This window comes from Anomalospiza imberbis, chromosome 1, assembly GCF_031753505.1.
Source record: "Anomalospiza imberbis isolate Cuckoo-Finch-1a 21T00152 chromosome 1, ASM3175350v1, whole genome shotgun sequence".
Taxonomy (NCBI): Eukaryota; Metazoa; Chordata; class Aves; order Passeriformes; family Viduidae; genus Anomalospiza; species Anomalospiza imberbis.
Genome location: NC_089681.1, coordinates 35,736,220 through 35,751,157, shown reverse-complemented (window position 1 = coordinate 35,751,157; position 14,938 = coordinate 35,736,220). Strand labels below are relative to the sequence as shown.

General features: G+C 39.9%; 1 protein-coding gene across 2 annotated transcripts in view; it reads right to left on the bottom strand.

Moving 5' to 3' along the window:
• Positions 1-2,872: 2,872 nt before the first annotated feature.
• CYP7B1 (cytochrome P450 family 7 subfamily B member 1) overlaps positions 2,873-14,938 on the bottom strand; it is a 122,714-nt gene continuing 110,648 nt past the window's right edge. For both annotated transcript variants that reach the window (XM_068187887.1, XM_068187895.1), the window contains 4 exons: positions 14,152-14,748; positions 13,500-13,706; positions 7,314-7,492; positions 2,873-3,291 (listed from right to left, as the gene is read on the bottom strand). In XM_068187887.1, the coding sequence (XP_068043988.1) occupies positions 2,995-3,291; positions 7,314-7,492; positions 13,500-13,706; positions 14,152-14,748 (1,280 nt within the window). In that variant the 3' untranslated portion in view covers positions 2,873-2,994. The remainder of the gene's footprint in view (positions 3,292-7,313; positions 7,493-13,499; positions 13,707-14,151; positions 14,749-14,938) is intronic.

The window sequence follows — 14,938 nt, the reverse complement described above, 5'->3', positions numbered from 1 at the left end:
GCCCAGGTTTGCCTCCCCCCACCCTACCCTGCAGCCCCACCGGCACCTGAATGCTGGCAAAGAGCACTGCTCTTTCTGCTTAGATGATTTTGCCTCTTCGTGCTCCAGTGACAGACACTCAGAGCTGCACACTCCTGGGTCCTGCAGCAGAGGAGGTAATCAAAAAGGGTGTTGTGCCCTATGTAATGAAACACGCTCTTCTTGGCACAGCACCCTGCAGCTTGGCTCCAGCTGGGGCTTTTGGGGATGCTATACTCTGTTGTGCTGTCTCAGCTTATTGACCAGAAATACCAACACCATGGGCCTTTCAGTCCTGCTCCATGGAGACTGAGTCATTCCTGGTCAGACCAGCTGCTGACTCTCAATATGTCCCCTCTTCAGTTGCTGAATACATGGACCAGAAGGGCTTAACCTCCCTGACCAGCTCCAGCTCTCATGGCTTTACATGGGGGCGAGGCTTTCTTCCTCAGCAGCCGAGGTATGCCAAGGTAATGATGCAGCGCTTACCAGCCAGGAGCCTGGGTTACCAGGGATAAAATTCCAGGCCAGGCTGGGCAGACCCTGCCTTGCATCTGATTATTTTGGTTCTTGAGCAAAAAGAGCAAGCAACTTTTATCCCAGCAGAATGCTGGCCTCTTGCGTGGTGCTCTCTAACTGTGATGCAAGGTCTCCAAGCAGCTTCATAGAGGTTTCATCCAACTCCCGGGAAAGATTCTGACCCTTTTCTCTTTTTTTTTTTTTTTTTTTTTTTTTTCAAATGGAGCATACGATACAGATTTAATTTGCTATTTTGGAGACAATCTAGTTCTTCTTTTAATTTCAGAATAGCTACTATACAAACTGATCAGCAATTAATCTGAAACTACTAATGATTTGCATGTACTTTTGGCACAGTCCTATTATGCCCTATCAAATTATGCAGCAGCCAGTGATACTCTAATTCAAAATCCTAAAAATAGAATACAATTATAAAAAAGAGGCTTCTGTTTAAAACAAATAACCACCATTTTCTTCGTAGTTGCTTCAGGTTTGTTTTAAAGTTGGATGCCAAAGAAGGATTCATCATAATTGTAGCATGAGACATTTTACAGCTTACATATAAGCAATAATGGAATACAGTCAACAGTGTGATGATATCAACATTCCTTTCTCTCAACAAACCAGGCGCTAATGTCCAAACTGGATTGTGAGCTACAGCTGAGTACATAATAGCTTCTACAGAGTAACCACAGGAGTAAGTAACCTGAGTACAAGAATGTCTCCATAAAAACCAATTTTACTCTATGGCACAAAGCAATAATCAGCTTTTGCTGTTGATTAAATGTTGAAGTAAAGTTAAAGCATTTAATCAACTGCAAAGCCCATTTAACGTAAGTGTACTCCATATTTGTAGACATTATTGATACTATATATGAAGAGAAAATGTTTATCTGATATATCTCACAAAACCACAATTTCCTTCTTGGAGGATTTGGAATGTGGCTGTACCAGTCTCTGAAAGTCTTTCTACTGATGCTGACGCTTATTTAGGGTATGTGCTTTGCACAAATAACTGAACAGGCTTCTACAAAAATAACAATAAATAATTCTTAGTATGTAGGTAGTAGTTTTCATCCATAGGCAATCAAGTGCCATATAGATTAGCAGAATGCTGATTTTGAAAGACATAGTCTGACACATCCCAAAGAGAGATGGTTTTTTTCAGGAACACAAGGCAAGGCCCACAGATGTGGCTATTCTGCCATTACAATTATCATCTTGGCAAATTGAGACTGGACAGCCACGGGAATCCTCATCAATCTCTGAAGTGATGGCTGGGAAGAGAAACAGGGTCTAAAATCTCAGATTTTGTGCACTAGGAAATTAATTTTCCAAACAAGAGCTGGGCACCCAGTGAAGCAGGTTGGGCAGCCAGTATAAACTTTAGTGGCTGCCCAGGGTTTTCACTTGCTCAAATTTTGGCCCCAGGGAAGAGCCTGTTTTCCAATTTGCAGATGGACAAGTCTATTTCCAAACACAGGTCACACTACTCTGCCTATGCACAACTTAGGCAAAGTAAAACAATGTTAAAAAGCATTTTTAGATACCACACTTGTCCTTGAAACCCTCTTCCTCTTTTGCCTTTTCAGAGAAATGAACAAACATAAGAAACAGTCAAAATAAATGCATAAACATGTTACTAAGAAACAGTGAGAGAAAGAGAAGCTAATTTTCAAGGTTATAGAATAATTTCAAATGGGCTTATATATTTTCTCCCTGAACAATATGCTTTTTTTGGGGGGCTCAAAAGCCAAAATAGATAATTCAGGTTTGATCAAAAGCCTATTACCATCAACAGAACTTCTGACTTTAAATGATTGCAGGAAAGAAATCACATATTTTAAATTTTTGCACTGCACAAAAAAAAAAAAAAAAAAAAAAGGAAAAGGAGCAAGAAAGCAAAGCATTCACCCTTAGTGCATAAACCTGAAGTTAGAAATGTGTTGTCAGTAAGATATTCTTGCAAATCAACCTCCACCACCCCACACAGCTTCCATCACATCTCTCAAATAAAGGGCTAAGTCTCTTAAGACCATGAAAGAAATAAAGTAAATATAAAGTTAGGATAATAATCACAAGAAGCTCCCCCTTTCTTGTTATTATGCTTCTATGAGGAGATGCTGATATTTATGTGAGTGGCCTGGATTCATCCTCCTTGTAAATCCTGCTCATCTCTCGGCCAAGAGTATGGGGATGCACCTTGTAGAGATGCTGGGCTATTTACTTGGCCAGACTCTTGTCACGTCACCTCACTTCTCACAACTCAAGCAGGACAAATTGAGGTTGCACGTCCCTGCATCTGGTCTCTACCTCCAGCCCAACAGCTTTTCTCCTTAGAAACAAAGAGTAAGGAGGTAAAAGCAGAGAGGGAAAAGCAAATGTTTCCAAAAATATAAAGCTGAGTGATGAAACAGAGCAAACATGGAGATTAGTGGAAGGCATATAGGCAGCTGCTCAATTTCTTAAGGACCTTAGCTTGTAACGAAAGGCAATATCAATGTCTGGCAGGAGGATACCAAGGCCCATGCGACTGTTATCAAGTCTGACAGCTTTGTTTTCTGCTAGTTCTACATCAAAATGAGACAATAGTATGAAAAGAAACATCTTCATCTCATTCATTGCGAGGAACCTCCCTGGACACATGCTGATCCCAGAGCCAAAGGGCATTAGGAAATACTTCAGTTTTCTTCCTGCCTTGTAGAATGTGGTTTTCTTCTTGCCATTCTCTATGTATCGATCGAACTTATACTCCTGAAAATGAAAGAGAGAGACAGCGTGATATCTAACAAGGCAGTTACACGAGCTGCTTTCTTTGCACAATGGTAACGCATCTGAAACCCAGAAAATAAGATAAAGAGGAAGACAAGGAGCTGACAGCTTCTTCTTTTTAGTTGGTTCCCTCAAGTTTCATTAACTCACATTATCTTTCCTGCAAAGAACACTCTTTAAATCCACTTATTTAGCTTAGTCCTTTTACATCAAGCTCCTTCAACTTCCTCATCTCATCCACTGAGTGTCTGGCCTATATTGATTGTAATTAGATTTTGACCGCTTTGTAGCAGGGACAATGAACCTTAGTGGAAGGACAATTTTCTTGTAAAGCATCATATGCACTCAGTGTGGTACATACATCATGAATAAGGATAATCTGCCAAATTCTGCAAATGCCTATGAATAAATTAATGCATTGCACCGATTTTGCTCTTGCAAGCGAGAGCAAAATCCATCCTTCTTTTGCACCGAATGGTGCAGATTATTCGGAAACTTCAACTCTTTGCAGTCAGTTTTCCTTTCAGTTGGAGATGGTTGCTGCTTAATTTGCCACATCTTACCTTCAAATATTTTGCTGCAGAAGCTGTGAGCAAAGCAGGACAATGCCAGTGAGTGGCATTATAAAGAGGGTGTCTTCAAGTAGGGCTTGAGGTCACACTTGTAACCTACATTACATAAATTGAACATATTTCTGACTATTTTTGAGTAGCAGGATCCCTGTTTAGAGATAATTTGTGTTTTTGAATGAAGGAGATCTGGCATCCTCACTCAGTCAATGGCAAATTAACCACTTACAAAACCCTCCTGCATGCTTTGAATAAAAATGACAGGCACTTCTTGCTTATGGTCACTCATTAGCATTTGTCCTGCTTTGCATACATCTGCTATAGCAGCAGCCATTTGGAGCTGGCTGGGAACAAGTCAGTCAGACAGAAACCGACCTCAACTGATTAAAAACCCCCACACCACCATTAAAAATACACTGATACTGATCTACCCATTAGATTAAAGGCTCTGAAATTCATGCACTCCAGGTCTTGCTGTTGAGAAACAAATATCAGGGGAGGTGGTCAGTGAGAAAGGGAACAAATACTAGGTGCACTGGAAGGGATGTAACTCTGGGTGCTGAAGAGCAAGAGCTTATTTCACTAAATAGCAGAGGCCTGGATTTTCCACAAATACAAAAGTGATTCTATGTCTGCTTCCACTGACAAGTAATTCTTTTCAGTCTCTTCGAACACCCAAGCCAAAAGGAAGCATGCCTTTATTTTTTTCTGCCAGGAAGTTATTGCTTCATTTGGAGCAGCACAGTAACAAATGAAATCCCAGAATACCATAAGATTTACTTCCTGAATTCTAAATCCTGCTGATTTAAAAAAGCACTGCTGAATATGAACTGCAATAGCTTAAAAACCCAACCCAGAGCTCTTCACTTTGCTCAAACGTTTTCACAAGGTGCACTTCTGGTGTCTGGAGGAATATAAGAACTGTGTTACTGAACACACAGACACACTGGGCCAAACCTTACACTTTCTTTGTCATATTAAGAGCTTTCTGAGACTTGCAATTGCTTTTAACAAAAAAAAATAAATTGCTGTCTAAGGAATAGGGAAAACAGAAAACAAGAGTGAGACAGGAATGCAGCCAATGACAGTGACATCAAACTCAGTGCTGCTGAAGCCCCTTGGGTTGAGTAGTGTTTCCTTAAGAGCTAGTTCACTGACTAAATAAAGACTAATTTTTTAAAATGATGGAATTTTCAGCCATGCACAAGGTCTCCTGAAAGAGACAAGGCGGCTGACAGCAAGGAAAAAGGTCAGGACACTGAGTGAAAGCAGGCAATGAAGGTCTGTGTGGATGAGCTGCTACAAGTATTACGAAAACTGAGCAATCTCCTGTGATTGATCTAAGTCTCCTTCTGTCACATACTGTATTTAGCTTTGTTTGGGAAGTCACCATAGAGGGTTTCCTGCAGGTTTTCCTGATATTTACTCTATGGGTTTTGCAGAGTTCATTTACTGAGCTCTATAACTAGCTGAGTTAGAATTTAGGGTTTCACTTATACACTTTATAGAAAATGGACTCATTTGTTTAGGCCTTAATGGGTAGAGAAAGAGGTCAGAAATATATGCTTACACTTACACAACATGATGCCAAAGCACAAGATAGCTTGAACTTAAATTTATGTATCCAGGAGAAAAAGCATTGCTACAAAATTATCTCATCAAGCTGCCTGTTTTCCCAGGAAAAGTTTTCCCTAAATACATGACAAGCTCAAGACTGCACCTTTCAAAAAATTCATTCTCCATCTCTATCTGATCCTCAGTAGTTATTGTTGAAAGCACACTGCATATTTTAAGAACCAAACAGAACAGTGATTTCCCCACTTTTCGAGAGGGGCCCATGTGCTGAAATCAATGTACTGCAATGTGTGGATTGCTCATTCACTATCAAAAAGATAAAATATATGAACTAAAGCTGTACTGTGAAAGCTGAGCAGAGCTGATACTAAGCAGATATATTCAAGCAATGGAAATATGGTAATATATTCCGACAATTATTGGATAAGGGAGGAGATCAGTTTCCACACTGATGCTTTTGGTCTAGGACCTAAACAAACAGATGGACTTTTGACAAATCAATAACGTTCTCCAAAATAAAGTGTTAAGGATAAAATAAAATAAAAAAAAGCTTATTTGTTAGCTGTTATCTATCCTTTTTAAGGATAAAAATATTAATCAACTATTTGCCAATAGATGAATTATTTTTTAAACCCTGATTTTCTCTGCAGGCTTTATCTTCATTTTTGGGTGGGGACAGCCAGCAGAGCTCCACTGAATGTAATTTTCTTTCTCGTGGCTCCAATGTTCATCCCAGTGATTATACCTTACTCCTGCTGACTCCAACATGCTCCACACCTCCTCTCACTGAGGCTGGCAGAGCTCCTACACAACGAAATGCTGTCCTGCACCAAGGAGGCACTTTGAATCTCATATTTTCTTTGCAAGCTCTCGTCTACAAATTCCTGAAAGGGAGAGCTTCACAGAGCAATGTCTCTTACACGGGCTTTCTATAAACATGTAAAAAAATCCAGATCCTTTCTTCTTTGGCTCAAATGCCGAGGATGGAAATCAGCATGGCTGGGAGACAGCCATTTGCTTAGGAAAATAGGGATGAGGAATGGATGAAGTACAAGCTCTTGCCTCTCAGGCAGACGAGCCATTTAACAGTCTCAGCGTGCACCCTTGCTCTTTCTTGTTCTTCCTCTGTGGCACCCTGGGCTGGGGACAGCAATCTGGGGAGCAACCTAGCCCGAGAGGAGGACTATTTAATTTGCATGCAGGTGGTGAACTTCTGAAGCTGTATTACAGCTGAGGCAGGGTGGATTAATTTTGAGTCTTTGATATTCATTAACTTGAGCGTCAGAGAAAAATACAAGGAGATGACACAATTACCCTCCGAGCTTCACTGCAGAGCAACAGCTTTACAGTCTCAAGTTCACAACACTCTAATTGATCAAGAAGGGGTGAATCCCTACGAAGGGAGGTGAAAAAGCATAAGGCTCAAGTAAGACACTGCTATTATAGGGCTTCAGAGAGTCAATGATGCTTTGCGGGCACTTAGCTAAATGGCCCACATTATTTGCTATTTAAACCACCTTCTATTATTCAGCCCTCCTTGGGTATCAAATGATCCACTGCCAAACAAAGCCCACATTTAGCCTAAAGTTTATGGTAGTCAATGTGCAATTGTCAATTCCTTTGAAAGCAGTCGCAGTCAGTCTCATCACCATATTTCTCTCTTCAGGCCATGAATCCTTTGACCTGCAGGGCCCTAGAAAATACATCTGAAACTAGAAAGATTTGTTCCACAAGAAGGAACAGCAGTAAAAAAAAAAAAAAAAAAGCAACAAAAAAACCCACAACAACCCACAGATCACAAAAGGCTTGGCTGCTCCGATGCGCCTGGAGTAGGAAGAGTAGCACCAGCTGAATGTTTACCTTAGGATCTTCATAGACCTCAGGGTCCATGTGCAAAATCTGCGGGTAAAGGGCTATCCAGTCTCCTTTCCTCAAAACGACTTCTTGATTCCCTTCAAGCTTGAGAACAAAATCCTCTTGGCTTATGCGGATGTTCATGGAGGATGAGCACATTCTTAAACTCTCGTTTAAGGCACTCTCTGCGATTAAACAAAAGGGGGGAGGGGGGAAGCATCAGAAATATGGGAGATGACTGAAAGTTATACATGGCTACAGCTGCTGATTCTCCAGGAGTTTAGTAGGGCAGGCTAAAGGGAAAAAAAAAAAAAAAGGAAAAAACCATACAAGCAAAACCAAACATAAAGCAGAGACCAGGAGGAGGCAATACACAACCCCGCTGGGTTGGGGTGGGGCAGTCAGGGATGCTGAACCTCCCGAAGTGATTCTCCCTGATGGTGATAAGAAATCCTGTCGGTTGTAAGCAGCACCAGGTTTTGGGTGGAAAGTCATTATTCAGGCATCGTGTTGAAAACAACGCAATCAAAAGACATGAACGCTTTATGCATTTACATATATTTTGGCGGTTGCAAACAAGTACCAGCGAAAGCATCCATGGAGCTGTTTAGCTTGCTTTTTGAAAGATGTTGGAATTAATGGTTGGACTATACATTAGAAATCAATCTGCTTGTTAATTCTGTAGTAATTCTGAGAATTTTTAAATGCATTTTCTTTTCAATGCACTATGCTGCCAAATTATAATGTCTGTTGTGGTCAGAGTGAATGAAAGCAATTCATTATTTGCCTAGTAATTTTAAGAGAGAAAGACACTTCTAATTGGCCTAGAGGAAACAAAACATAGTCCTTTCAGGTTTGGGGAAAGCAAGATTTCTGTCTCCACCATCACATCCTGGAAGGCTCCAGAAGCTGAATGTCCTTGCTTTCCCAGTGGCCTTCACCTTTTGCTCCTAGCACGACAGATTTTATGGCTAATTTCCGGCAATTTATCCTGGCAGTTTGAGGAGGAATTCCTTTGGGAATAATATGCATAATTTGCATAAATCATTCTGATAGCATGTATATCAGCATGTAGCTCCTGTCTAGGGCTGCATCTCTCACTTTGTAATCAAAACTGACTATTTTTCCACCAGTGTGTATGGGCACTGTTATATGTGACTTGATTCCTTCTAATCATTAGTGTGAAAAATAGCCTAAAATAGGGTTTCATTTGCATGTAATAATCCATTTGTGTCTGCCTCTATGTTTTGTGATATCAAATAAGCCTTCTCTAAGTGTTCACCAAGGCACTGCAATTGCTGCACCCAAAAGGTTAGTTTATTAGAGGCAGTAGCTACCCAGTGTAGATGCCTCTGAAAAAAAATAATAACAAATGTTCTTTCACTAAAAATTAAATCTAGTGCAGCATGCATAGCAAATAAAGTGGCCCTGGATGCTTTCTTGCAGGAGGTTTTTCCTTAAGCATGCATTTGTCTAAAGAAATGAGGCTGCGGTCAGCTTTGTGTGGCCAGTGCTGTGATTCAATGTGACGTACAGTGAGTCTGTGCATATTCTTTTGGACTGCCTTCGTTACTATAATCAGGCAGAGTCAAATCGGCTTGTTGGTGACGAAGCCAGAAAAGAACCCTGGTTCCAGAAGATGGCCTCTACTGCGGATAGCCACAAGGCACCTGACACGATAGATTTCAACTGGCAGCGCTCTGGCAACAAAACTTTACGCGGTACAAAGGAAAGGTCCAGCCTTGGCACCAGACTGCCTTCAACCTGCAGAAAATGAAGCTGGTAGCTTTGTACCAGTCCACCATTTGGAAATGGTGGTGACATATGTGGAGACAGCAGAAATCAAATGAGGAAGAGGGAAGGAGGGAAAAAAAAAAAAGAGAGAGAAATAATTATAAAGTGCCACGGCAAAATAGCAGCACGTTTAACCACCCAAGCAATGCGGTCACATCCTATCGGCGGACATCCTCCCAGAAAGCACGTCAGTCCCTGCCCGCTGCCGGATCTCAAATGACAATTGGGCAGCATATCTTATGCAGAAGTTAATCACAATAATGGAGCACAAAGTGTGGCTTAGCGGTCAGATCGTAAATGACAAATCTGTTTTACCTTCCAGTACCAGTTATATGTGGAAGGCGAGCTTGGCTCTCGCTCTGAGCGATCATGCCGATAATCATTAGATGACAAAAGTAATGAGTCACATTATGATCAACAAAGGAGAATGGAGCTTAGATGGCTTTGCAGGCTCACATTAAAAAAATAGACAGTCAGCTTTCCACAAATGCCAGAGCTATACATTGAGGGGAATGACAACTGCACAATAAAACTGCAGCCTTTACTTGCAGTTGTCATAGTTCAGCAGACACCAGCCATCGCCGCTGACAGACCAGCTGGGTAGCTTGGGAGGCCTTCCATTCTGCACCGTGAGGTACAGTAAATTATCCAGCACGGTAGAGCAACATCTGTTTCTGTGCTTGTGCCGAACAAACAAGGCAATTTAAAGCATACCAAGGGATAACCAAGCAGCAAATGAACATGACCCTCATTTTTTCCCCCCTTCTTACACACATGAGATGCTAAACTTCACTGTGCAAGCGCTACATAAAGAAGCCAGGCTGTTGTTTGATAAGGTGTTGTCAGAGAGATTTTACATCTTTTCTAGAGAGAGAAGGAGGGGGGAAGACAGAGATATATCTCATAGTATTGTTATTCTTAGAATCCTCCCACTTCTCTCTTCATTTCTCTTATACTAAAGCTAGCACTCAGCTTCCAATTCATTCTAGACTTTTTTTTTTAAAAACTGTTTCAATATACTTATAAATATTCAGTCTTTAAACCCTAATTTGCTATACTTAGTTCACATGCCTTCAAGCATTTGTCTTCCAATTTCCACTGAATAAATGCGTACTAATGAGAAATAGAGCAAGCTGCTGAGGCAAAGCTGGGTGACTTGAGCCTGGCCTGCCACCAGCTTGTGATAGGCAGGCAAATTGAGTTAAAATGAAAAGTCTTGTCAGCTGAAATACAACATGGTAGCCAAACAGCAAGCTGTCAATCATCCAGCCAAAACAAGGGACTGCAGGTAATAAAAGGTCATTGCAAATCATAAGTGCATTTGGCTTTCGTAGGCAAGTTAATTTTAATTAAACATGATCTCTATCTGTAAATGTTTTATAAAACTTATTGTGCAGTAATGGATTGTTAATTTTACACTAACACAGAGCAGGTAATAGGGTGCAATAATTATTAGAGTGTATTGTAGGAAAATAGCTACTGAGTATGCAAATATTTGGGGGGGTCATTTACCCACGGGCATCACGGTGTGCCAACATAAACGATAATCTGAAACAAGTACATTTGCATCTTACTCAGAACTAAATGCTACTGCCCAGCCCATTCCAGAAAAATATATTTATTCCTTTCAATTCAACCACTGATTTTAATGCTTAGCATTTGTGTTATGACTACACACTCTGTATTAGCTCTTTTTGGGTCCCTACCCTTTCTTGTGTACAAAACAATTTTTCAAGCTGTGCTCTTTTTGCAGGAATATCTGGGATTCAGCAATGACCTGGGGCAAGAATACTTCACCATATAAATGAATGGACTAATATTAAATAAACGAACTGACTAAACATGCCTAGCATTAAACATGCACTAAGTGCATCTCTGGTTTACCCTCGGCATTTCCATTATAACCAGTTTAACTGACAGACCATTTTCATGTGTCCTTTACCATATTAGAGCTCTATTGTGAGCCATAATGTCTAATAATCTATGTTACTCCGTGCACACAAATACACATCTTTGGATTTTGGGTCTGTATTGTGTTATGCAGACAATACAAAGGGTGCTGCCCCAGAAATGCCATCAGAAGAAGATAATCAGGGCCAAAATTTGCTAGTTTGATTTTGGGTTGAATGTGTTTTGCATTTTGGTTTTGTTTGTTTGGTTGGTTTTTTTAAAATAAAATAATCATGTACCTGAGCTTAGAATTTAGAAGTAAATCAGGCCGTGTTGTTCCCTAGACCAAACAATCTGACCATAATAACAATGCTCTTCTAGAGAAAGACTTTTAGCAATTTGTGCTTCTTCTCCATAGCATGAAGAATCAAAAATACTCTTGTTATAGTAGGCCAAAAAGAGGATGGAGAATCAGAGCACTTAAAACAGGAGAATGAGTTGACAAGGTGATGAACATGCAAGCATCCCACCTGGTCTGCCTCATTTGAGAGCAGGGACACAATCCCAGTTTCCTACGCTCTGGGTTGGCACAGAGGGAATGGAAAGAGGAAAAGCTCAGTCTTGGAGGTTTGGGGTCAGTGGCCTTCCTGCAAGCAGTGCAGTTTGGGACCTTTGTCCCCCCTACACATTTATTAACAAAACATCCCTTTCCACTGAAGCATGACTCTAATTCTCTTATGGTAAAGTTTTTTTTCTATATTATTATTTTATGGGATAGTATCCAGCCCTTTATGACTTAAGTGCCAGAAGAATTGAAATCTAGCTTCTGTTCATATCACATTATGTTTAACATGATTATGAAATTTAACAAAAGTGTTACAAGAATACTACAAAGTAGGATGTGGCACTTCCCTCTCAACACATAAATGCTACCAAGGTACTTCAAGATTTCAAGAAGCAGAAGAATGACACAGTTAATGTTTTTAAACTGTTCATACTGTTTTGCACCAGATGGTTTTAGTGAACTACATGGTTTTATTTTCCTTATTCCTACACTTTTGGGGAGCCTTTTTTTCCCCCTTTTTTTCATTGGCCATTCCCATCTCAGTCTATAAATATAAACTAAGTTCTCTTTTGATCTTCTTGATGCTTGGTAACTTATTTATTGGTGTATGCTAGCTCTGATGTGAAGTAATTTTACTTGTGCTCCTTAGAAGTCCATTAAATGCTTAGAAAGTCATGTTACTCACCAGAATTGTCATCCAATACCTCCTCTACTTCAAAAACATTCTCCATTGGTTAGAGATAAATCTGCATCAAAACAGCCATGACTCCGGATGTAACCAACTTAGTAGACTCACGATATGTAAGATTAATATTAATGCTCTAACACAAAGGAAATGGATCGGACTCAATTTTATATTTGTAGTAATCAAATCAAGTTTGCACACAGATTCTTGAAAGGTGCCACATTGGATGATCTTGAAGAATGGCAGCTATTACAAGGATCCAAACCAGGCACTGCTTGCACTGCTCCACCATCATCCCTTGACACAGCTTTGTTTAAGAGTGGAGCATCAGTTCAGGTCACAAGCTACCAAGATCTATGGACATGAGCTTCTTTTGAACACAGGATTGGTTTTGATATTTAAAAACAGAGGATTATTTAACCTTTAATCTTTTATTCAGCTGTTGTCTGCCCTTGTAACACTACTTGTGGAGACTCACAGATGATTAAAAGTTAGGTACCTACCTGCTACACTGTCTTTCATCCCTTGGGTTATTTTCACCATTTTTCTTGCCAGTGTCTATGCACTACCAAATGAAGTGAAACCAAGAGCTGATGCTCTGAAGGCCTATACAGCTCCTGATTCAAACAACTTCCAATGACCACTGGCAAGGGTCTCCCTCTGAACCCTGGATCCAGAACTGGAAGATATGCAGCTCCCTTAAAACTCCCTGTTTTGAATAAAGTACTGAAAACACAATTTCTCCTCTGCAAATTTTTATCTTCTTATATTTTATTTGGAGGCATTGCCCAACAGAAGCCTGCTTTAGAAGCCTTTTTTGTTTTGTTAAAGAGAAAAAGAAAGAAAGAAAACGCTTGCAGATAAAATACATTTGCAGTTTAAATACACAATCCCACTGTAATTTCAGAAAAGGGTCTTTCTTGGCAGTACCATACAGAAGTATTTGAAATGCATTAACACTTCGGCAGATGCTCAGAATAAAACAACTTAATAGGCATCAACTTTTTTTTCAAATAATTGCAAAGCTTCGATTTAGCCTTTTGCATACCTTGCATAGTTAATTACCTAGGCTTTAATGTTTACATGCAATGAGAGTATCTACAGCTATAAACTACATAATTTATAATTGATGTAAATGGGTGTTATTATGTCAATTAGGCAGCTGTGTCCTCCACCTTCTCAGTAAACAGAAATGAGTGATAAACCGAGTTTGCCGGGAGAGCCCCTCTCCTCTTCCTAACAGATAAAAATAAATTACCTAGGTAGACCAGGTTGTCCAATTGTTCTCTGGTGAGGTGGATGTTATATGTGGGCCCTCTCTTTTGACCTGTTGACTGCAGCAAATGGTCAATCTCGTCACGCACCGCTGCAAGAGCTTCTGGGTGCCGCAGAAGATAATACATGGCCCAGAATGTAGCTGGAATCGTGTTTCCCACAGAGGCCCACAGGAAGGCAAAATGATGTGCTGGGAGAAAATAAGTGAAAAGGAAGATTAATAGCGTTTATTACACTGATTAGATTTGCAGTGTGCTAATTAAAAGATGTTAGGACACAGACCCAGCCAAGGATCAGTGAATGCTAATGAGGACCAATAGGCTTCTGAAGTCTAATTTTCTGCTTAATGAGAATAGTTTGAAATGTAATGTCGGGGGGGTGGGGGGAATAAGGGGAGGAAATGCAGCTCAGTTATAATCTTTCTCATTATCACCATTAAGTATCTTGTTTTACCACCTCAGCACAAAAAAAAAAAATCAATTATCATAGAGGGTTGTTTCAGAGTAAAACATTTTATCATTAGCCAATTAGAAAGAACATAAAAAAATTTCAAGGTCGCCATTTTGCCTTTTTATTTCAAAGGTCTATAGTAAATTATTTTATTTTAGACAAGCAATCATTCATAAGTTTCCTACCTGCTTTGTCATAATCTCCAAGCAGCTCATATTTCTCAAATATATCTTGTCTGGCTTGGACCACTTTTGACCCTCCCAGCCATTTTGTCATGTTCTGAAGTAAAAAATGATGTATAAGCTCCTTCCGAACCTTCTTGGTAGCTCCTAGCAACTCAATTGGTATGTTTGCAGCTAAATAGGGAAAGCTGGCATCAAACTTGATAAATTTGTCTCTGATTTCACTAATAACTTTGTGGCCATCTGCAGCAGGAACTCTTCCATATAGTGTTACAAAACTGGCTTCAAACATTACAGAGCAGCAGAATTTGTACATTTTTTCTGTTTCCCAATCTGTTGCTTGTGAGCATTTCCATTCAAATATATCCTGGAGATTTTTCATCATGTGGTCAGAAATTATATCCAAAGGCTTGCCTTGTAGATACTGGTAGATTCTGTGCAGGTTTTCCTTGAGTTCAGGGAATTTTCCTTTTGACAAGGCTGGGTAGTCAAAAGTTTTGGATGCCATTTTATTAGCGAATTCATGAAATTCAAGTTGCTTACTATTTCGGATGACATAGACGTATTGAAATGGGTCCATGATAAAGGTAATATATCTACCTGAATAGAAGAACAGAAAATAATTAGCGATATGCGCACTTTTATAAATCTGGTGACACTTCCAGAAGCAATGACTGAAAATAAGCCAAAGTCTTAAAAAGTGAAAAAAACATGCAGGAAAAAAACCCCAAAGTAAAGATACATGAATAAATCTGCAAAGAAATAAAAAAGGAAAAAAAAATGAAACAAA